Here is a 23,404-nt window from a genome sequence, read left to right as displayed (position 1 = left end):
TCCTTCCCTCCCTCCCTGCCACCCTCCCTCTTCCAGCCGGCTGGAGGGAACAGGCAAACCCCTGGGCTATGGACAGCCTACCTCTGCCCACGGAGGGTCGCGGGGGCACTCACCGGCGGGGCGGGGGCGGATCCCCGTCGGCCACTCCCGGTTTCTGAGAGCCTCCGGCCGCTCCTCACCTGGGCGAGCTGGGGAAGGGTTCTTCTCTGCGTGTGTCCCGTCCTTCTGACCCCCCTTGGTCCCCAGCCCCGGGATGGAGCTGCTCCCCGGAAGGACGTGGCTCACTAGCCACTTCTCTTCCGAAACTCACCCGGCCTCACCTCCCGACGGACGGGCGGGGGAAGTGGGGGGTAACCAGCTTGGCCGGGGCTGTGCCCGGGCAGGATGGCCGGCTCTCTGGGCAACGCTCAGCCCCCGTCCTAGCTCTTCCTGCAGAGAAGAGGTTTGTAAGGAGGGGCTTTTTTTGCTTAAAGGGCTCCAGAAATTGTAGCTAGGTCACCCCAGGTGTAGGGCTGGCTCTGGATGGAGGGGGGATCCAAGCAAGGGGAAAAACTGAGGGTGCTGGAAAGAAGCCTGATCCAGGGCAAGAAAAGGTCCCACAGGCTAGATTTTGGTTCCAGTCCTCAGCTGTGTCCGTGGGTGGAACTGGGCGTGGAGGCACCCCGGGGCAGCGTGTTGGAGATGTACTCCAGGGCATGCAGGGGCTTGTAACCCCCAGCCTGACCCAGCACTGAGTTTCCCAGGGGTGGGATGTGGGAAAGCCTTCCTCTGGCCCGAGTGGACTTGTGTGTCCACACAGCATCCTAACGAGTTTGCACAGAGTAACCTCCAAATCTGCCATGTACCCAGTTGCTCATATCTGTGCATGCCACTGGGACAGACGGCTCTGGAGAGATGAAATTGGACACGATGGGCCAGTCCTAACATCATATGCCTCCCCCTTCGAGGCTAAGGTGGTTTTAATTTTCTCTAGCAACCCTATCTCACTCTTATTTTATCACTCTCAGCTGTGTCAGACCTCAGTGGCCAGGGCAGATAGTGCAGGCTCTATGGAAGAAATTCCCAATACAATATCAAGCTCATTAGAAGTGGGAATTCCCCAATTTCACCCAGCCTTTGGGTCAGCCCACAGGGTAGCCCAGAGTACTGCTGAGCCCTATATTGGTCCTGCCCCTGCCAACACACTCCTGAAAGGGAGGTGCCCTCAGCACCCCAACAGTGCAGCTTCTAGACCCCACCTTGGCATGAAAATCTTTCCTCCTTCAGATAAGTGAAGAAATGAAAGTTAGGGGTGTCTGGAACAATCTTGAGGTATGAACTGGACTCCCTTCCCTAAAGGATTCCTGCTGCACCCAGGTTGAACCTCTTCATTTGTTTCTCCTCCAGGGCCAGTGGCAGATTCATCCCCTCTGGTCCCCACAGGCCTCCTGGACCAGCTTCAGTAAGGTGATTTGAGGGAAGAGAGGCTTTAGCAAGACCCTTTCCCGGTGCTGCTAAGTTCTTTCTAAGATCAAGCAAAACTACCACCTGAGAACTGAGAGTGTACCTGTGCAATGCCACGAAGCACATGGCCTTTTTGTTGCAAAATACACAAAGGTGTTGAACAAACACGGGGCACACGCACACACGTGGGGCTCTCAGCAAACTGCTCTTGAATGGCATCCATCCCAACAGGCACTGGTTGACACCCTGAGCACATGAATTTTCTGTTGACTCACCCCCCCTGCAAGGGGTCCCAACAGCCCCTTCCCCTCCCTTGTAAGCCCAGTACTGCACAGCTTGTGCCCAAAGAGCACATGCTAACTCAGGACCACTAGCAGCAGTGCACACCTCCTCTCTCCAGCCCTTACCTCCAACCAGAAGCAGCCAGCTGAGAGATCAAAAGCAAGTACAAGCAAGGCTGCCCGTTGGGAATCTGCTCTGACTCAGGCCATGTCGAGTTATTCTCTCACAAACAACTCCAGTCTCTCTCCCTCTCTAGTGAAAAGATTTCCTGAATTATGTGGTGATAGAAGATAAGATCTTCCCAATCCTAATAAAAGTCCCAAAGCAAGAGTTGGTTTCTCTCATTCACGCAGACAGAGACAAACTCAAGGCTAATGACAAAGAAATCCTCTTCCTCCACCCACCCTGACCCCACAGGCAATGGCTGCCATGCTTTGTGACTCAGAGCACTCAGACATCAGACAGAGCAGGTCCCATGTCAAGAACTGCTGAAGAAATATCTTCACCCTAGCTTGCCCACAGAAGGGTCTCAGATATCCAAGTCCAGGAAAAAATAAATAATTCAATAATTGAATGGTACCTCAATAAGGACAGGTCCTTAGACTGACTAAATTACTAATGTCCTTTATTTTCTTACAAGCTCCACTAGCTGTTCTCCTTCATGGAGAGTCTCTGAGCTCAGCAGGTACCCTAGGAGCCAGCAGACCACCCCTAAAGGCTCTGTTGGGTAGGTGATCCCAACAGATCAGACAGACAGTTCCTGAGAGGAAGAATATGTTCCATGCCTGTTTTTTGGCCAGGGTGTGGAGGCACAGAGATGCAAAGCTCACCCTTTTTAGGGAAGCTGCAGTCGTACAAGACAAACCCAATTTGTTGGAGATACACAGTCCCATCAGACTGTAGGTGCTCACAGCCAGGTATCACAGTTCCAAAATAGCTTTACCAGTAGCAGTCATTTTTGTGCTGGCACACTTGAGTTCATACCAGGAATGTCATTGGTGTGTTTGGGTGTGGTTTTTGTTGTTGAGTTGTTGATTGGGTTTGTTGCTTTTTTTCAAGTCCTATCCAAAATAGTCACACTGGTAAAACTTTCCAAGCCACATCAGCTCACACAGGAAACCTACGACAAGCTAGCAAATGGTGAACCCCATGTCCTTTCCACCACCAGAGGAAGGACTTAGCACGCATGGCCCACAGAGTGTGACAGGCTTTTGGGTTTTCTGCAGGACCTTGCGGTGTGGGGCTGACCGATAGCACTAAGGGATCAGTGGGATCCCTCCAAGGTGAGTGAGCCAGTTCTCTCAGAGCAGGGCTGAGTATGCCACAGTACTGCATTGTTTGCCCCCTCCTGGAAACAGCTTTAGGAAGGGCGGAGAAGGAATTCAGTAAATTCCTGATTGTGTGGCTAAAATGCCGTCAGTATAAAGGTCAAGCTGCAGCTACAGATGCTGAACTTAGATGCTTTGTAAAGTCTTACCCTGGGTTTTGGGAAGCACAATATCTTTACTGTGATACTGCCTACCCACACAGCGTCCATAATGTGAGCTACGCAGAACATCTTCAGCGATGTATTCCTTGCTTGGTCTTTTTTTTTTTTCCTAATCAAAATATGCCGTTCTTCTTGCAGCCTGGTGATTTGCAAAGACTTACAGCTTCCAATGAAGTTTTAGGGGGAAGGTTTGCTAAGGTCTCCAGGGTGGTTTCCCAAGTCAGCTGGAGGAAGCAAGTTTGAAATAATCCCCCTAATAATAACTTCCACCCTGCAATAGCTGTCCCAACATGATTTGGTGTAGTGAAAAAACTCTCTACAGTTTCTGTTCCTGTGTGGAACAAAAACAGATGCCAAAAATGCAAAAGAACTCGTGAAACAGAATTATCGACTCCAGCCTGATCTAATTGGCTCATACGCTGCTTCACACCAGATTAGTTAATGCACATGGAAAAAAACCCTTTTCCTAATGACACTCATCAAACTCAATGTTTATATTAACAACCTTTGCAAGGACTTTGACTGTCTTCTCCTCAACACTTTTCATAGCAGACTTAAGACTGCTGTGGCATACTGAGAGTGGTTTATTCCCTTCACAGTGGTGACTGCAGAAGGGAGGAGAAATGAGGTCCTCCCTCAAAAAAAATCAGTGGCATTTATAGCAGGAAGGAAATGCATGTATCTGTGTGTGGAGATAGCAAAACAAGCAAATATTTCCTTCAGCATTCCTCCCCCTCACCACAGGAACACACCCATTGCCTGGAGCTACAGGAGGCAAAAGCACATGGGATCTTTTTGGTAAGGTATTGGCAACATATCTCTGTCTTCATTAGGGCATCAGAGGTGTGCAGGGTGGCAAGGAAGACCTGAATTAGAGCAGAATGATGGGATTAGAGTCACTGGGATGAGCTTTCTTACTCCAAAGCTGCCCACCTAGCCCTGGCAAAGGGGTTCCAACTCAGCAGGGCTGAGCCTGGAAGTCTCGTGCTTGGCTGCCACCTCAGCAGCTGTTGCCTTATTCTTAAAGCATTATTCCTACTGGATTGGTCCCAGCTTTTTTTTCGCTCTGTCTTCAGAATATGGGCCAGCTGGGAGTCCATCTCACTGCTCATTGTGAATCCAATCTGGTTGGCTGCTTCTGCATCACACTTCACAAGAGGACCACTAAAGTCTGCCCTCCACTGCGTAAGAAGGGTCTAAACACACAGAGGTTACAGTGAATACAGGGGAGCAGTGTCTGCTCTCTCCAGATATGACCCACGCTGTTTAGAAACCAGGAGTGAATTCAGCTCTTCAACAAAGGACCTGCCTTTGTTTTCTACTGGTGTAGCAGAATTTGTTCTGTTCAAACAGAATTTGTTTCTCAGGGAGGGGAACCACATGGACTGAGGATGTACACACAAAGATGGGTAAATCACACCTGCTTTGGGAAGAAAACAAATGACTGTCCAAGAGGCAAGGTGATGGGGGTTGGACCCTAGAGAAGCAATAAACCCAGCGGCATTTCAACTGCAGCAGCCAGCAGCTCACCAAACCCGCCCCGTTTTCCTTAGTGCCTCCTTGCACGCCAGGGCTGCAGCCACCAGAGGTCAATGTGATCACACCAACCTCACCCAACTGTTGGGTGCTGCACAGAGCCCCCTTTGAAACTGGGACGTCAAACAGAAATATGAAGTAAGAAGTGTTTTCCACCTTTTAGGACAAAATTTTGGGGCAGATTTGCATGTAAACCAACATTCAAAGCATTAATCACAGCATGACCTCATCACTATCCAGGAAAAAAGGTCTTGAGAATAAAGATCCTGCAAACACTCAGAATTAAGACTCTGTTACTGCCACCAAGGGATTAGCTGCTGAGCTGGGAGCCCTGCTCAGCCTAGTTCAAAAATATTCTGGTCCCTCATGCAGCTTCAACAGGAGGAAAGGAAGAAGCATAGATAGAAAACACCGCTTCCATCTTCCCTTCCTCCTCTCTGTGATAATCAAAGTCCTGTATGGCTCCTCTCCTGGGCTGGTACATAAGCATGCCCCAGGGTGTTTGGCTGCCATATTTCCCTGAGTCACTGTCAGGCTGAGACTGGCCAGATGCTGATGGAGAAGAGGCAGGAGGGGTCATACCATCCCACAACACTCAGACTAAACATGTGCCATACCAAGGAAAGGGACAGGATTCATGTGTCAGGGAAGGAAGCTGCTGCTCTTTCAGACTTACCAGCAAATTTGCTCCATAAGCAACAGATAACATAAATGAAGTCCCAAAAAACTCCCTTCTGCTACAATAGTTGAAGCTTTGAGGGCGTGGGTTGGTGGTGCATGGGGGATGACATGTTGGCTTTCCAGTCTGCAGTACATCAAAGCTCCAGCAACCACTGTCAGAGAGCAGATCCTGGTTCACTTGTGAACCTGGTCTTGTAGTTCATGGTTTGGGAAACCAGCCCAAGCTTGGTGGTTTTCTAGTCCCAGGAATACCTGACTGTCCTTGGAAGGCAATGCAGTGGCAAGAGAGGGAGGCATGCTGAGAATTCTCTGGGGTTTCAGTAAGTCAGGACTACACCAGAACCTCTTCCCCTTGACTGGAGAGCAAACCTGTCCAGGACACGGACAGAGAAAAGAACTGAATTCATGCTAACAGGACAAAGCCTCTCTGGAGAGGGCAAAGAACAGCCAAGCGCCACCAGCACTTGTAACACTGCTCCAGGGCCATAGGGTGGCACCACCGCACCATCCAACCCCGTGGGGAAGGAGGTGGTTGGGCAAAGCCCAAACGCTTTGGGTCAGTGTGGCCTTAAACTGGAGCCCTTGCAAAGGGAAGGATGTGAGGAGCCAAGGGCTGAGCCTGTTCCTGCCACGCAAACCTGCCAGGGCTCCTTACTCATGACTGCTGAGGCCTTTCCCAAGCCTTTTCATGGAATAGCTTCAAACTGACAGAGGGCAGATTTAGATTAGGGAAGAAATTCTTTGCTGTGAGGGTGGTGAGACACTGGAACAGCTTGCTCAGAGAAGCAGTAGATGCTCCATCCTTGGAAGTGTTGGATGGGGCTCTGACCAACCTGGTCTAGTGGAAGATGTCCCTGCCTATGGCAGGGGGGTTGGAATTGGGTGAACTTTAAGGTCCCTTCCGACCCAAACCATTCTGTGATTCTATGATTCTGTGACCTACACTGGGCCCAGCTATTCTTATCCTACAGCTGACTGGAGATTGCTGCTGCACTGAGCCAGGCCTGGGCTTACCTCTGGGACAGCAAAGGCTATAACTCCCCTCTGCTCCTCTAAGTGTTGTCTTATGGTGTGTCCTTCAGGACATCTGTCAGAGGTGGCACAGAGCACCCCTCAACCCATGCTTAGTGTGGGCCAGGGACTACAAACCAAAGCTGAGACACAACCAATTTGGTACAGATATGACCTAAGCCAGAGCAGTTAGGTGCCAGAGGTGTAGACAAGAGCACAGCATCTTGGATCTCATTTCCTCTTCCACATACCACCATGGCCACACCAAATGCTCTGCAGGATGTGACCCTAGATAATGTGGGAGGTCTTGCAGCCCTTCTGTCTGCTGCATGGGATCTGTGCTGGAGCCATTGTGGCTGAACAGGCTGCGATTTGTAACCCTCCCCTAGGCACCCCTCCATGCCTGGCACTCCCAGAGCTCCCCATTCCTCTGTCCCAAAGCTAAAATACCCAGCTACCTCCTCGTCTTGGCCTGAGTGGCTCTTTGCCCTTCAGACCATCCCAGAGACCAGCATCAGCAAAAGTCAGAGAAAACCACAGGAGGATCAAAGCCTGGGGTGTAACAGGAGCTGTCCCTCACTTCCCAGGAAGCTAACTGCAGCCTCCTCTCTACACCAGAGGTTTTCAATGCCCACGAATGTAACCCTAGCCCTCCCTGGAGCTGGATGCCTGTTTCCCCTGGGAAGAAGTCACACCCTGCCCCATAGATGCAATCCCTGGGCTAAGAGCCACAGACAGTTGCTTACTGGAGCTCGTCCAAGAGCAATGAGCTTTCCAAGTCCTTTCCCTTTCTTGGGGGTCTGGTAGTCACATAAACAGGAAGAGCCTGGCCCTCTCCCTCCGCCTTCCACGGCTCTGCCTCCCTCCCCTCCTCTCTGGCAGACGCCACATGATGCAAGCCCCAGCGTTGGGCTGCTTGGCCTCCACGGGAGGAGCTGCCAGCTGGCCCCTGACCTCCAGGCTCCGCATTTCCTGTGGCAGCCAGGGAGGGAGACGAGGCCCCTTCTTCCAGACGCTGGGGCTGGGCGTAAAGGGGCCTCTGTGGGCCGGCCTGTGGGGGAAAAGGAAAGGTCATGGTGGTCCTTTAACAGCAGCAACCCGAGGTCAGAGGAGGCAAAGATCTCTGCTGCCCTGGTAGAGCTGGGAGCATTGCTGGGACAGAAACCTCCACCCTAAATGACAGGGTGAGGGCCATGCTTATTTTTAAAAGCTTTGTGGCCTTTCTTCCTAAAACCAAAGGCAGCCACACCAGGTCTGGGCTGCTGCCCAGGACGGACCAGAGCCGGTGCCTGCAGGAGAAGTGTGCAGCTGCAGAGCCCAGTGCTGCTAAACCCAGCCGCAGGAATACGTGCCCATCCTAAAATGAAAAAGCTGGACTGTTGCCTAGGAGGGTGTTACCCCTTTCCCCCAGGTCCCTCTAGGGAGGACTAAGTTGAGACAGGCATCCCCTGCCCCTCCACACATCTCCCATGGGTCATTACGGGGAACAGGACTGAGATCTGTGGAGGGAAGGAGAAAGAAGAACAGAGCCTTGCTGAAGGCATTCAATTTGAGAGGTAGGTCCCTGTTTCTGGGGTCCCCATCCATGCTTGGGCTCTGTGCCAGCCCTGGCTTTTAAAGACCCAGGAAGCTGGCCAGATGTGATGCCCTTTCTTCACATCCTGGCAGGAGGTGCCAGATGCCTGGGGAGAGCAGGGAGGGGGGATGGCATCCCAGATGGAAACCTCTGGTATGCCTCTGTGCTGATCTCCACTCTGCCCTGGAATGCGCCCGCCAGCAGCATGTGGGAAAGTGGAGTCAGCAGAGACCTTGGATGTGTCAGCTCCCCGGCTGAGTAAACAAGAGGAGCCCTGGCAAGCATTCAGCCCAAGTATCCAAGACCTTGAAAAAAGGGGGTTGGAAACAGGGAAGTTCTTCTGTGCCCTCCTTGCTCACCCCTTGCAAAATATGTCCTAACCTCTCCCCTACCTCAGGTGCTAACACCACCTCCTCTCACCCCTAGAAAGCCTGGAAAAGTGTGGGGACAGACTTTCCCTGTGGCATTTCCAGCACCAAGCTGTCAGATCTGACATCCAGGAGAGACACTGACACAAAAGGAGGGTCTAGAGAAAAAAGAGGTGGGATAAAAGAATTTATCACCCCCCACCATGCACACATATCCATGCCCCTTGGCTGTCTCCCAGACAGCAGGGAGCACAGGGCATGGAGAGAGCTTCCACCAGCAGTACTGGCACTGCCTCGGGGAGCACAGTGACAGCCAGGACAGAGGCACAATACAGCTCCCAGATAAATACCTCCCTGACCCCAGCTGGGGACATTCCCACTGGGGGATGCAAGCTCCAACCGCACTCCAGATTTCATAGGCTCAAGGAGAGGCTGCAAAACAGTGCATTTCCCAGTGCTGGTTGGAGACATGCTCCCACCGCTCTCTGAGTTGCCAGTATTGCCTCCCTTGTCTCCTCCATAAAGTGCATCCACCAGAGTCAGCCTCTCATTCCCTCTCCAACTAGGCACAGGAACGTGGTTTTGAGTCTGGAGAAGAGGAATGGGCTGGGGAAGGTCCCCCTGCATCCCACCAGTGGACCCCATCATCTTCTGAGGTAAAAACTCCTGCAGCAGTGGCACTAGGAGGCTGTGCTCGCCTTCTGGCCACCATCCCACGTCCCCCCTATCGCTCCTCAGCAGGCGCAGACTCCCAGAGAATGAGCCATTGTTCCCCAGCCCAGCAGCCTCTTCCTGTCCCTGTAGGGCTGTGAGACAAACAAAAGCAGAGCCAGACGCCATGGGGAGAAGGTTGGACCTGCTCCCCTCCTCCAGATCCCGCAGCAACCCCACAGGCAGGCAGGCAGACGGATGCCCGCCTTGGGGAATGGGCAGGGACACCCCTATTTTTAGCTCCCTCTGCATTCCCACCCCCTTCCTTCCGTGGGCCAAAAATACACAGGCTGGATGGACAGGCAAAATCATTATGATGAAAGAGCTGTCCAGGCCTCATATTCAACCATTCCCCTGGTTTTCACTTCTTCCCTTTGACCAGGACATATTCCCCAAGCATAGTCCCCCTCTCTCAACATGGATGACTTATCTCTTCAGCCCCAGCCCTCATTCCTTATATCCCCACGTCTTCTCTTCACACATCTCACCCTTCCTCATCCCTGCACCCCGCTCCACTTCTATTCTATGGATGCATACCCCGTTCCTTGACCATCCCCTCTCCCATGCCACACCAGCCCTGGGACCTACTCCCTTCCTTTGAGATCTCCCAGCTCCTCCCTTCCCCAAAACACCTTTTCCCACCTCCTCACGCAATTCATCTCCAAAAGGGTCTTTCCACCTAGAGGCCTTCTGTTTCCTGCTCCTCACCTCCATTCCCTGTGCTTCCTCCTTCCCGACCGCATCCCTTCTACCCTCAACATCTCCCGCTTTCTCTCCCAGTCCCAACAACCTCTCTCCCAGTTCCAACAACAAGCTCTCTCCAGCCTGCAAAGGCTTTAAACTCCTGCAGATGTGCTCCCCCTTCTTATCCTGCCAAAGGAACGTATTGGGGGGGGGGAAGTGACCCCCAGATGCCCACACACACAGAGCTGCTACTCCAAGCACCAAACCGATATCTAAGCCCTCTCCCCAGTCCCTCCTGCATAAACTTTCACAAGGTCTATGAAAAGTAACTGGAGAATCAAGTGGGGGGGAAAGGGGGTGTTCTGGGGAGATGTAGTCTACATACGTAAATATAAATATTAATACATATTTACATCTCCTTTCCTAGAACCTGAAATCACAGAGGTGTTTCCAGGCCACAGGCAGCTGTTCCTGGATCGCTTCTGGTTTATGCAACATCCTCCCTCCCCTCCCAATCACGTCCCAACCCCCCCCCTTCCCTCTCCTCTGTGCCCAGGGGAAAGTCGGAGGGAGAACATAGATCAGGGTTCTGATCTGTGTCTGGGTCTGTCCCTCAATCCTCTAACCCACAGTACCCCTACAGCACCTCACATCCTTGACCAGAAAACAGGACTAGCATACCAGGATGAAGCTGGGAAGTCTGAGGGGAGGAAGAAAGACGAAAACATTTGGGATAGGAGGAGATGGGCAGAGGGAGGGAGGCAATCCGCCAACAAGCCTGGGAACTCATCCGTACCTCCTCCTGGGCTTTGGCAAACCCTGAGACTTTGAGTTCCCAGCCCAGCTCCCCAGGGAAAAGCACACATTCCCCCTTTGCAAATCCCACAAGCAGGACATGGTCAATCCCATTCCTTCAGCCTCCTACTGCTCCAGGGGAGGGGAGCTGGAGGAATCAGTGGAGGAAATTAGAAATGGGCTTTTACAGAGCTTGGTCTACCCCTCTTCTAGCATGAGTGGGTCTAACTCAATGCTGCTGCCTGCCTGGTGGTGCTCACGACAACCCACCCACTTTCCTTCCCCAGTGCAGCACAAGCATGCTGGGAATCAGACCACTCTGATCTTTTTCCCTGGTTATCTCAAAGGCTGCAGGCACAGTGTGGGTGACCCACAGCACAGTCCGAAAAGTGGGCTGAGCCAGGCCCAGCACATGCTGCCAGAGAGAAGTCATCTTGATGAAGAAACCATAGGGCATGAGGGGTCCAGTGCCTACAAAGCCAGAGCTGGCATCAGACCAGAGATGCTCTTGGCAAGACGCTGGGTGCCTTACACCTATCCCTTGCCCCGGGGTGTCACCTCCTGCCACCACCCTGGCTTATTCACTCTAAAACTGGCTTTGCCTTCAGCTCATCCCCAGGGCAGCGAGACGTGGACTGGAGGCAGCACTGAGGGCCACGGGCTGGGAGCAGGGAGGAGGGACCTGACAGCACCAGGGTGAGGGGGTAGCTGGATGAGGCCATACCAGGATGTGTGGTGGGACAAGGGACCCCTATGGAGCACCCTCTCCATCGTAGCAGGAGTCTGTCCCTGACCCCACTGCTGGCAGTATTTCCCATACCCACGAGGTATGCACACTCATGGCCCCTGTGAGGAGAATGGAAACATCTGGAAGTCACCCGCAAACAAGCAGCGCTCTCAGTTAATGAGGAAATATGAGCCAGAGACCCTGGGCAGCAACAGGATATCTGCTTCTTGTGCACTGAGCAAGTCACCCCCTTCCCACTGACCTCATCTGCAAGCTGGGATGCCCTCACTGCCTTCCCTCGGTTCCCCTCAGGCACTGGGGAAAGGGAGAAGAGGGATTTTTCTTCACTGGAGGGGAGTCCTGCATCAGCCTCCTTCAGGCATTGGGTCTGCAAGCAGAAGGGACTACAAAGTGAGATAGGAGGAAAGACTGAGCACTAGGAGGTGTGGGGCAGAGACTTCAGCCCCACCTCCACCCCCACACATCCCTCCCTTCCTCTCTCCATCCTCATTACACTCACACACCCATAAGACCTCAACCCCATGTCAGAGGGATGAGTTCTGGGAAGACGAGAGGATGCAATTTGCACAGCCCAGTCTTTGATATTGTGGTAATCAAAGCAAATCCTTCTCATCCAGGAAAGCTGCTGGGTCACTTGTCTGCTCCATGATAAACCCAATGGCCAGTCTCACTGTAATGGTGAGACTGGTACTACTGCCTGGGGCTTAGGGTTACAGACGGGATGAAAGGTTGGGGTGACTGAAGGTAAACAAGGTAGCTGGGCTGGGAGGGGTCCAGGCATAAGCTCCTGCCCAGGGCACACATGAGTGGTACAGTGGCTCTGCAGCACTGTCCAGGCTCACAGCCACTTCTCATTTACCAGCCAGGGTGGATAACTAGGCCAAGAGGGAGGATTGGACAGATTCACGTTCCAGGCAGCTGTATATGAAAGAAGGGGGTATCGGTGTAACCAAGCAGCCAGAGGCCAGGATGGGTACGGAGACCTGGAGCTGGCACACACCCTGGAGGTCTCCAAAGCACTTCAGGGCTAGACTCAGAAGGACAAAAATCAGAGCCTGGCTGGCATGGCCACAAGATCACAGGTTTGGGGAAGAGTGCTGAAGATGGGGGATTTCCATCTGCTTTCCTGGAAATGGAGCCCATCCTGGCCTGTAGCACAGAGATGCTTGGAGCAGGAGTGAGGAGGAGGAGGAGGAGGAGAGAGTGGAGAGCCGGCAGCCCTGCAAGAAGCAGAACGTGGCCCCTGTCCCATCTGGAAAAGATTTGTTCTGCATTCCCCAGCGGAGACGGCTGCTGTCGCTGGGCTCTGCTTCCTGACACCGCCTCTCCTGCAAGGGTATGGGGATGGAGGTGAGGGGAGTGAGGGGGAGCCCCTCAGGCAGGGTGGGGGGAGATGCACTGGCAGCAGTGCAGAGGGGGAGACCCAAATAAAGAGTCTTTTCCTGCCTCTCTCACCGCCCCCATTAGCTTCCTCTGAGCAGGACCCGGGGGAAGGGATGCCTACTATACCTCTGACAAGCAGGGAGAATGCAGGTCATGATTTCTTCTCCTTTCCCTGCTGATGGCAGAGCTCCCCCCACCAGAGCTCAGCTCCCATCTTCCTCCAAGACATAGACCCACTAAAGTACCACCAACATGCACAGTCCGTATGCTCTTAATTCCCAATGGTGAAGACTTCTACAGAAGGCAGAAAACCCAACTTCCGTTTCACAGAAGAGGAGCCTGAGGCTGACAGGCTGAGAACAGTGCCAAAATCCTGCTACTACTTAGCAAACCTTTGAGCAATAAGGTGCTGCTGCCTGGGCACCCCAGTAGGAGCCATCTGAGCCCAGCAAGAGGCCAGGCTCCATTTTGACATCTCCTCTGCAGACATCTTGTCATCCCTTTAGCCAGGCCCTACTTAACCCCAACAAGTCTTGTCTCGCCTTCACCAGCAGAGACACCTCCCTTCTCCTCCAAAGGGCCCTGAATAAGTGCTTGTGCTTGGCCAAGTGGTCCCCAGCAGAGCCACTGAGTCTCGCCTGAAGGCCATGAGGGTCACTGATGGCACTGGTGAATCCGCACCCACCAGCAGGTTGCCCCTCATAGGCACTTATAGGGTCTTCTGCCCTGTGACCAGCAAGGATGGATGAAGCAAAATGCCAGAGGGATGTGGTGTTCTATGTGTGGGCAGAAATTCTCCCTGGTGCCATCAAAGAGCACCTCCTTGCATTTATCCATTGCCACCCCCTCACCTTCGTCTGACGCACTGCCACTGATATGAAGCTTGTCCCAAACCTGTGACACTTGTCTTTACTCTGTAACAAATGCCAACCTGGCCCACGTGGCCTTCAGGGAGGCTGTTATCCTGCTAACACCCAACACAATGCTACCGACAGGTCCTGGAATGACCACCCACCCCCCCACCCCAGTCCTGCCTGGCACTACTACACCACAGACACTGGTGGGGACTTCTATCCAATATGGGATGAGACGACCCTATGTGATACCCGAGGGGTCACACACACACAGAGGTCAAAGCCCTTTCCTTTGTGCCCCACCAGGCTCCCCTAACCAGGTTAGCCAGCAACCTGGGCTTCCCCCTTCCCCCAAACCCATTGAAGCGGGCGCCCGGGAGCGGGAGACAGCAAATGCCGGCAGACGGGAAATGGCACTGGGGAAGTGGGGAGGAGGAGGGGAGCGGCAGAGAAGTTCCTGAAGTTTTCTGTCCTGGATAGTTGGAATAAATCTCATTTTCTCTGGTCTTCTTGCCGAGTCGAGGATTGGCTCGGCAGTGCTGCAGCCCGCCCTCCTCCTTCCCACGTCCCCTCCCCGCCAGCTTCGCTCCCTCTCTCCCGTGGCATCAGGGCGTCAGCCTGGGAGAGCCAGCCTTGAGGGGACAGCCGTGGGAAAAGGGAGGGGGGACATGCCTCCCGTTTCCCCCCAACTCCATTCCAGGACGCAGCACCAGTAGCCCTCGGAGCAAGTTACGGGGCCGACGGGGAGTGTCTCGCAACTTTTCGTCCGGAGGACGGGGAAAAATAACTCCGGTTCGAAAGAGGTAAATCCTGAAAATTTTGATTCATCAGTCTGTAGAGCTGGGGAGGGGGAGGTGTTGGGAGCAGAAGGAAAAGGGTGGAGAGGGTGGTTGGAGAGGGGAGAAGCGGGGCGGGGGGAGGGTGGCAAGGGGATAGAGAGGGGGAGGATGGCAAAAAAGAAAGGGACAAGAAGGCAGGAATGCAACAGGAAACGGGGAGTGAGGAGAGGGGACGCGGGCCAGGGGAAAGAGGCAGGAAAGAAAGGGAGTGAGAAGAGGGTCCCACAGATGGGGGAAGGCAGTGGGACACTGGCTTCCCAAACTCTGCTCTGGATATCCCTCAAAACCCTGCAGGCTCGTGGCGCCTTGATTTCGGAGGCATGGAGGAAGAAAGGGAGCACTTTATCGTAAGAGGGCAGGAAAGGGATGATTGGAAACTGCCCACCTTCATAGTCTTGACCTCCCTCTAAGTCCCAGCACGTCTACTTGGAAAAATATCCTTGTTATACTGAGAGATATCACTATGGATATATATAGCAGCCAGCAGCACAGGAGTTGGATTTAGGCGTCTGCCTACTGCCCGGCACGGCTCCAGAGAAGCTGGAAGAGGCCCAGCCCAGCCAGCTAAGCCCCTTTCCCCCTTCCCCAAAAGCCTGTCCCTGCTGGCTTTCCCCATCCCAGAGCAGTCACTCAACAGGGGAACCTCTGCCTCCCTTCCTTTGGGGAAAGGGAGGTTTTTTGGCACTTGGGAAGGCTGGGAAAGCCTTCCTGGCCATCCACAACAATTTCCACCCGCTCTTCCCACTGTTGAGACCACCCCAAATTACTCACCCTCTTTTGGAGTATGTCCCCTTTGGGAGAGGGGGGTGTAAGGAGAGGAGGAGGAGGGAAGCGGCTGCTTTCAAAAGCTCCAGCCAACTAGACATCTGGATTATTTTCCCCCCCTTTCTGGTTTCCGCTCTTCCCAGCAAGCAGAACAGCTCAGGCCATTCCCGGCTAGTGGAAAACCAGTGGTAACTAGCTGAACTCAGGGTGGAAATGGGGGAGGCCAGGCTGGAAGTAGGAGGAGGTGCTGGTCGTGGGTCTTTGAGGGCAGGGGGCTTCCCAGAGGAGGCGAGGAGGGAGCCAGAGAGAGGATGCCGGGGAAGGGGAGGTCGTGATGGGCTGTGGGCTTTCTGCTGAGAATTGGCGAACACAGAGGGCTGCCAGATGGAAGCAATGGCACCTGGACAGACAGATGGCCAGGCAGAGTCGTTCCCTTGCCCAGTGGAGGAAAGGACAGCACACAGGTCACCCTTTGCCCGCAGAATCACGAGTTTCCCTGGCACAGAGGAGTCTGGTTGGGTGAAGGAGAGAGCTCAAAGGGGCACAGTCTTCAGGGAGTCATAGCAGGGGCAGAGAAAAGGAGGAAAAAGAGGAGACTGGAAGGAGAAAAAACCCAACAGGCCTGCCAGAAACCTGCCATCCAGGTAGGGTTGGGCACCAGCTGCCTCGCTCCCTCCCTTCCTCCCTCCCTCCCCTCCCAGTGCCTGTTGCCTGCCAGCAGGCAGGTAGAGTCAGGGGCCAGGTACTGGCTTGCTTCCCTGTGGTGACCAAGGGACAAGGAAGGAGAAACTCTTTCCTCCACCAAGCTCCCCACTCAATAGTTGTCCAGACAGGGAGCAAGCTCTCCTCCCACATCCCTCCTTCCCTTGCCACCCCATCCCAAGGTGTGATGTCCCCCGCAAGGGTCTGCAGGGCACCTCTGCTGAACAGGGGACCTGGGGTGGAGTAGGGGAGTTCATCCCTCAGAGTCCTGGTCAGTGCAGCACAGGCTGAAGGGCAGAATCCCCACTTTGTGTTTTTCAGGGTCTCCAATGTGCAGAGGGAAAGGAAAACTTGAGGGCTGTAGCTCACCTAATCCCCTCTTCCAGGGTCGTGTGCCTTCCTGGGAGACCCTGGGGACAGCTCAAAAATGGGATTGCATCTCTCTCCCTGTGGTCCCAAGACCCCCATTGTGCTGCAGGGACCACCCTAGTAGCTTCCTTGCACTCCAGGAGAGCCCTGACCCAGTGGCTATGGGTGGGCTTCTGCCAGAGAGAGGAAATAGCTTCCCAGTCGTCCTCCCACCCCAAATCTACCATCTGCCATGTCCCGGCTGTGAGACAGCATTGCATGGCCTCTGTGAGCAGGATGAAGACTTGAGCTGCATGAGCCAGGGAGCTGGGGGCCAGCAGGAATCCAACCTGCCCTGCCTGCCACCGGCTGCTGCCACCCCGGGAGGCAGCCAATGGTGCTGGGCACTGCTGAGGGAGGTTTGTTTTCCCTTCCCCAGGCATTAACCCCTGGCAGATAAGAGGGGCCCCAGGTGAGCAAACAAGGCCAGGGCAAAGCAAAATCACGTGTAGCCAGCCAGGAAAACTACTTCATGTCCAGGACTCCCCTTCACCAGAACCTTTGCCACCCTGGCAGTGCCTGGATACTCTGAAGTGACACAGGGACAGGTGGGAGAGGCAGGCAACATGACAGGGGGAGACAGACAAAGCCATGCAGCAATGGGGGTCCCAGCATATGAAGATCAAGGGATGTGAGGCTTCTGCATCACCCTTTGTCATGCTGTCCTCCAAACTAGCCCTGATGGAGGGACCCAGCTCCATCCTGTTCCCCTGGCCCCAGAACTGACCCCAGGGAGGGACATGTCCCCAGGTGGCTACCCAGAGCACTGATACTTGGAGATGCTCCGTATCCAAATCCTCTCTTTTCCCCAACCCACTCTCTTCCACCTGCCCACATGCCAATGGGGAATCTGCCCACCTGAGTGTCCTCACTGACTGGGGAAGCCATCGCCCTGCTATCATGCATCCAGCTGCTGCTTCCCACCTGCTCCTCAGTGCCTCCAGGACCCGCCTGAGTGCAGGGTCCCATCCCACCTTCTCCTCCAACCTTGAGCAATCACCTCCCTTGCCATGCCTCAGTTTCCCCTCCCTGCAAAGCAGCTGCTTTCTCCACACTGCCAGCTCCCTGCTTCTCCAGCATGTCTGCCCAGTACCTGGGGACCCAGCCAGTGAAGGACAAACAAAGCAATTTACAAATATTGCATTTTTGCGTCCCACCACTCCTTCTCCCTGAGAAGCACACAGTCCCCAGGCCTCACCCTCTCCTCAAGGGTTCATCTGAATAGCAAAAAGGAGGGAGAGGTTTCTCGCCTCAGGAGCCGGGGCAGCCGGGCAGGGCACTGCTCTGGGAGGTTCTGCCTGGGAGGGAAATCCTCAGCCTGTGTTGTGGCATGGGTCTGGCCAAGCTGCTTTGCAGATGGGGGAAACTGAGGCACACTGAGGAAGGTCAGAGAGGTGAGGGACAGCACGTGTGATTTGGAGGAAAGCCTTATTCTTCCTTCCCAAGAGGAAGGCCGGGCAAGGGGGACAGCCAGTAGCAACCTCCCCATTGTCTTATACATTGCCTTTAATCTCTCCAGACAGTTCAGGGGGTTCAGTCAATATGGCTGGGAAAATCCTCTCCAAGGCTTTAACTGTTCCTCTTACCTTGTTTAGGTGGGAAACAAGGGGACCAACTCACTTGCCCTGCCAGTCCACTCCAAGCTCCCATTGTCACCCGCTGCTTCATCTGTGACTGGCTTCCACTCTCCCAGCAGTGGCAGAAGACAGAGGATTAACCCCTAAAGCCCACGGCCAGACACAGCTTCCAGCAGCCTCTGCAGAACCGGGGTTGACCCAGACACCCCCTGGGGACACCTCAGTGCCACCACTGTCCTCACCACTGAGGAAGTACCCCCTGAGAGTGATTTCATGAGTGCAACATAGTGCAGAAAAGCAGGAAACCTGCTGGAAGCCAAAGTGACATGAGCTGTTACCCCAAGAGAATCTGTGCAGAAGCAATGGGAAGCTCAGGGATGTGACAGATCACCTCAGTGCTGGAGGCCTGTTGAGGGCTGATTTTTGGGGCTTTTCCAGAGGCAAGAGTGAGGTGAAGGGTGCAACATGAGCCTGGGGAAGCTGCCAGTGCTCAGCTGGGTGTCAGGCTCCCATGGCAAGCGGCGACTGAAGTCGGAGCTGACGCCAGACATGATCAGCCCACCACTGGGGGACTTCCGGCACACCATGCACGTGGGGCGCGGCGGGGACGTCTTTGGGGACACCTCCTTCCTTAGCAACCACGGAGGGGCTGACACAGCCAAAGCCAACAACTTCTTCACCCGGACGCTGCGGCACGTCCGCCGGACGCCACTGAAGAGACGGGGCAGTGGGGGCCAGGCGGGGGCATCGCCCGCCCCCCCGGCCATCTCGCCCATCATCAAAAATGCCATCTCCCTGCCGCAGCTCAACGAGGGGATGTATGACGGTGGTGGTGGACGCGGCTTGACCAGCAAGTTCTCCTTCAAAAGTGCATCCAACAGGTTCTCCAAAACGCACCAGGCCTATGGTGAGTGAAGCGCAGGGCAGAGGCTGGCACCCAGGTACTGTGCATCCTCTGCAGCCCTTCTCCATTGCTCCATACCTCAGTTTCCTCCCCACTGAGGGACTTCAGGCTCTCAGGAGAGATGGAACATTTAAGAGTCCCCAGTCCTGATAATCCCTGTGAGCAGATAACCCTAACCTTGCTCTGAATCATGGTCCTTGCTCCTGCCCTTGGAAGGTCTCCTCCCAGGGTGTCCCCCAAAGTGGGGCATGGATGGTTTCTCTGTTTCTCCCCCTCTCCCATAGCCCCACACAGCTGGCAGCCTGTGTGGAGTAGTTGTAAGGCAGTGCCCTCCATCTAGCCCCAGCCCTACACCTTTACCATAAGCAGCCTCCCTGAGGAAGCTAAGAGGGTGCTGGGACAGTGGAGCAATGCCCACTCCAAGGTTACAAGGTCAAGGAGACTCATGGCACGGCTTCCCCACCTCCACACAGGTGCTCTAGCCGCTTGCTTGGCAGTGCCAACCTCTACATCTCCATGTGCTGCTCCTCACAGGACTCCATCCACCCTTCTCCAGCCTTCCCACAACCCTCCCTGCCAGCAGGGTCTCCTTTAGGGAAGGGTTGTGGAAAGGATAGGATGGGACAGCTATGTGCCTCCTCTCCAGCCTCACAGCACTGGGCTGTGGCTCAGGTTTTCCCCAGGGAGGGAGGTCTGGAGCAGAAGGTCTTGGGTCTGGGGGGGTTGATCTGGGGGGCCTGCAGCAGCCAGGGGAGGTGGCCTGGCTCAGAGGGAAAGGCAAGCTGACGCAATGCTGCCATCTCCTGGTCCCACCTGTCTGGCTCAGCCCCCGCTGCCATCTTACCAAGCCCAGAGTGCACCTGGATACCCTGCGCTGTACTCTGAGCTTTGGAAATGTCCACAGAGACACTGGCCTGTTCTTTAGAGGCCAGTGCCACTGACGGGAGCGTGACCTGCACCACCGTGGCGGCAGTGTCCCCTGTCCCTGCAGAAGTAAGGTAGGCTTCCTCCCACAAAGCCATCCCCTCCCCTCACCAGCCATCCCTTCTGCTTCACAGGGCTGGAGTCCGGGTTTTGCACCATTCCTCGTGTCCCTCGCTTGGAAAAGCCCCAAGAGAGCACCTTTCCTGGGGAAGATGAGCTGGATCGCTCAGACTCCCTACTGTCCTTCCGCCTGGACCTGGGGCCCTCCCTGATGAGCGAGCTCCTCCAGGTGATGAGCTTCTCTGAAACCAATGGGAATGAGGTGGGGGAGGATGGCCCACACCTCTTGTGTGGTGAGGGGACCAAGGACAGGGTCCCTCCAGCAGTGGGTGCATCCCACGAAGAGGACAAGTCAACATCCAGCTTCTGGGACCACTCCAGGCAGAGCAACTTGTCAGGGGCCAGCTCACTGCCAGGTCTGTCAGTCCATGCCAACGGAGAGGCACATGCCATCGAAGGTGCTGGAGCGGACTCTGTGTGGGCTTCGGGGCCGGGGGCAGCGCCCAGAGGGACCCCGTGGCAGGGGCACTGGAACGACTGCACCATTGAGGCAGGAGAATTTGATCGAGCGACCCAGGTCCTGGCTCGCCATTACGGTGGGACCAGCACCCCACGGAGCTCAGAGAAGGGCGAGGGTCCCCGGCAGGCCCGGACACAGACCCTGTGGGAGAGCCCCAGCAGCATCTTGTGGCGGTCACAAGTGACAAAGGAGAGCCAGTCCCCCGAGGCCAGCTGGAACCAAGGAGAGGAGGAGGAGGAGACCAAGCTCTCCAGCCGGCAGGAAAGCTACACTGGTGTCCGAGGTGGGCACAGCAGTTCCTTCGAGTATGCCAATGAGGAGGAGGAAGAGGATGATGAAGTCAAGGTGTGAATGGCCACCCCTCCCATCACAGGCCCCACCAGAGACACTGGTGCTGGGGTCTTTGCCCTCCTCCCCATGCCCACCCTCAGGTGCCAATGTCACCGGCAGACACAGTGGGTGACCACTTTGCCAAGCTGGGGACACTGGGTGGGCCGGAGAGGGGCAGGAGGAGAGCCTATCTCGTGGGGGGCTCCCTAGGTCTGGGCCAGGCTGCTGCAAAGGGCCAGTGAGCACTGCAGTGCCAGGCATCACGCCCCTTCTCTGGCCTCACTGCCATTAGACACCAAAGAGACATTCCCATGTGCCAAAGAAACCCCAAACTCCTTCCTACCCCATCCCATTCTCCCCAGTACCATCTCTCCCAGCCCTTGGCCTGGCCCCACCAGCATGTCTGCGGACATACCCCATCCTCCCACTGAAGCCCCCAACCTCTCCCTGCACTGGCATGGGTTCCCTCCCAAAAATATTCCCACCAATAGCTCTGGCACGTAGGGGATGGGAATCTCCCCAGCTCCAGCTAGTGCAAGACCCTTCAGTATAGCACATCTGTCTGCTAGGGGAGGTCAGCTGGGGACCCAAGGGGCAGGCAAAGACCTAAGGTTCCTCTTTTCCCCTTTCTCCCAAAAAGCTGTGTGCTCAGTGTTCAGGAGGTGAGAGCATGCACAGAGATAATTTCAGGAGTCTTTCCACTTGCCTCCTGCTGCTGGGCATCACTCAGGATGGCTTCTTTCCTGACTCCAACCCCTCTCAGCAGGGAGGGAAGAAACTTCTTGGCTGGCTGGAAGCAGAGGCAGGTTGTCAGGTCACCAAATTCTGCAGTTCAGATCCTGAAACTCCCTTCCTTTTCCCCTGCCTCAGAACAAGGAGACTCCTCCTCTGAAGCCACTCAGTTTGTGCCACCATCCTCATGGTGGTGGCAGGCATTTTGTGTCTCCATCCTTGCCCCTCTGCCCATTCCCCATGCACACACCCCTCTTCCCAGTACACCCCTTCCCAGGGGTAAGTGTGGACGATGGAATGTCCCTCACCAAGTGGCCCTGGGCGACGCAGCCACCCTGGAATGAGCTGCCCCCCACGCTGCCCCGCGTGCAAACTGGCCCTCACAGAAGCGCCTTTGTGCCATGGTGTAGAGCCAGCATGCTCGGGGTCTGAGGTCACCAGAGGGACCCTCACAGGACCCCCCTTGTTCTCTGGGACAGGAGGGGGTGTGCAGCGGGGGGAGATGCTGGACCATGGCTGCAAGACTCTGCTCCCACGCAGTTCAGCCACGACCTGGCTGCTTTTGGCAGGGAGCTCTTCAGAGCAGAATAAAGAGCTCCGGTGTGCACACATATTGCTCTTGCAAGTGCCACTCACAGTCAGGCCACCGAGGCTATGAGCAAGCCCATGTTCCTCAGCCTCCCTGAGGGGCTGCCTTGCACCAGCCAGCAGCACCAAACTGGGGCAGGCACCAGCTTCAAGAAGTCCCCAGCTCTGGCCACTGATACCCAGCAGGATCAGCCTTATCCCCACTTCCAGGGCGGGGACCCAGGCTCTCAGGAGGAGCTCCCCTCTACCCTCTGCTTTCCACACTGTAACACAAGCTCCAGACCAAAGACCCACATCCATGGAATTATCCTTTCTGCCTCCACTCTGTATGCCATGCACTTATTATTGTCCTTATTAAAACAGTTTTGATACTAACTTCTCTGGTGCCTCCTCTTGGCTGCTGTGACCTTATCGTCTTCCTTGCTACGTCTGCTGGTGCCCCAGCCACCAAATCCTGTCCTCTTTACCCTCAGCAGGATGTTCCAGCACCTCTGAGATCCCTGGATTAATAAACCTGGTACTTTGTGCCGCTCTCTGGGGCACACATAAAGCAACATCCTATCCATCTGGGCCCATGTAGCACACAGGAGGGTGAAAAGCTTCCTGTCCAGCTCTGCAACAATTCATTTGCAGCCTGGAGCAGATCAGTACCATTCCCAAAGCTGGCTCAGGTACACCTGTCCAGCCCATCAGACATCAGACATCCTCAGCCTGTTCATTCAGGCAGCAGCAAGTCCCTCCAGCTTGGGCAGCAAGGAAGTGGAGAGCAGGGGCAGGGGCAAGGGTACTGCCACCTTCCCAGGCTCTCCATTACATCCTTTTCTACTCTGCTCTCCTCCCCCCCAGCCTACAGTGCCCTGACATTTTCTGTCACACATCAGTTTCACTTTAGACTGGCGAGGTACTTTTCAATTAGAGCAGAAGCATAAAATAATCAGGACTTGCCTGTAGTCCTGTGCAAGGGACACAGACTTGGAGGTGCTGAGCCACATAATTCAGTCCAAACCTCACTGCCTCCCCTGCCTCACTTTCCCTGAGTAGGGTTTGCTATGGAAATGTCAGAGTAATGGGTAACCTGACTGGAATGTGCCAGCAGATAAGTGAGGTGAGGTAAAGAGGAAAGTGGAGGAGACACTCTCTTATCTATGGCAGGAATGCTGGCTGGGGGCACACCTGTGCTGCCCTCCCCACATCACCTAACTTTTAATTAGGTTGCTCTTTTGTGGTGCAAAATGCCACATCAATCACATCCATGCTTTTCTGCCCATTCTTCTATCCCTCCCTCCCAAAAGCTCAGGTGCAGGAAGAAATGGAGCACTGTGAAGAGATTACACAACCATTTCCCAAGCAATCATATAGTGACCTCCTCCTCCTCCTGAACCCCACCTACAGCCTGCTTTGGTTTATCTACTACCCATTCAACCCCACATCCTCTTCTGACCAGGAAAGCACTTGGCATTATCTGGGAGCTATTTCCATCCAACAAGGACTCTT

The 23,404-nt window shown here is 54.8% G+C and overlaps 1 protein-coding gene across 2 annotated transcripts; it reads left to right on the top strand.

Moving 5' to 3' along the window:
* The first annotated feature begins 14,084 nt into the window (after positions 1-14,084).
* On the top strand, positions 14,085-22,285 carry CDC42EP1 (CDC42 effector protein 1). 2 transcript variants are annotated; one of them, XM_017823399.1, is made up of 4 exons: positions 14,085-14,364; positions 15,648-15,809; positions 17,871-18,759; positions 19,815-22,285. In XM_017823399.1, exons 3-4 carry the CDS (start codon positions 18,318-18,320, stop codon positions 20,609-20,611), a joined length of 1,239 nt encoding a protein of 412 aa, XP_017678888.1. In that variant the 5' UTR covers positions 14,085-14,364; positions 15,648-15,809; positions 17,871-18,317; the 3' UTR covers positions 20,612-22,285. The 2 variants fall into 2 exon arrangements, with proteins under 2 accessions (XP_017678888.1, XP_017678887.1); XM_017823398.1 differs by lacking the exon at positions 15,648-15,809 and having other exon boundaries at positions 14,087-14,364.
* The last annotated feature ends 1,119 nt before the right edge of the window (positions 22,286-23,404 follow it).

Source organism: Lepidothrix coronata, unplaced genomic scaffold (assembly GCF_001604755.1).
Source record: "Lepidothrix coronata isolate B3197 unplaced genomic scaffold, Lepidothrix_coronata-1.0 Scaffold102, whole genome shotgun sequence".
NCBI classification, from domain to species: domain Eukaryota; kingdom Metazoa; phylum Chordata; class Aves; order Passeriformes; family Pipridae; genus Lepidothrix; species Lepidothrix coronata.
The sequence above is the reverse complement of the archived record's forward strand: the minus strand, read 5'-3'. Positions and strand labels throughout refer to the sequence as shown.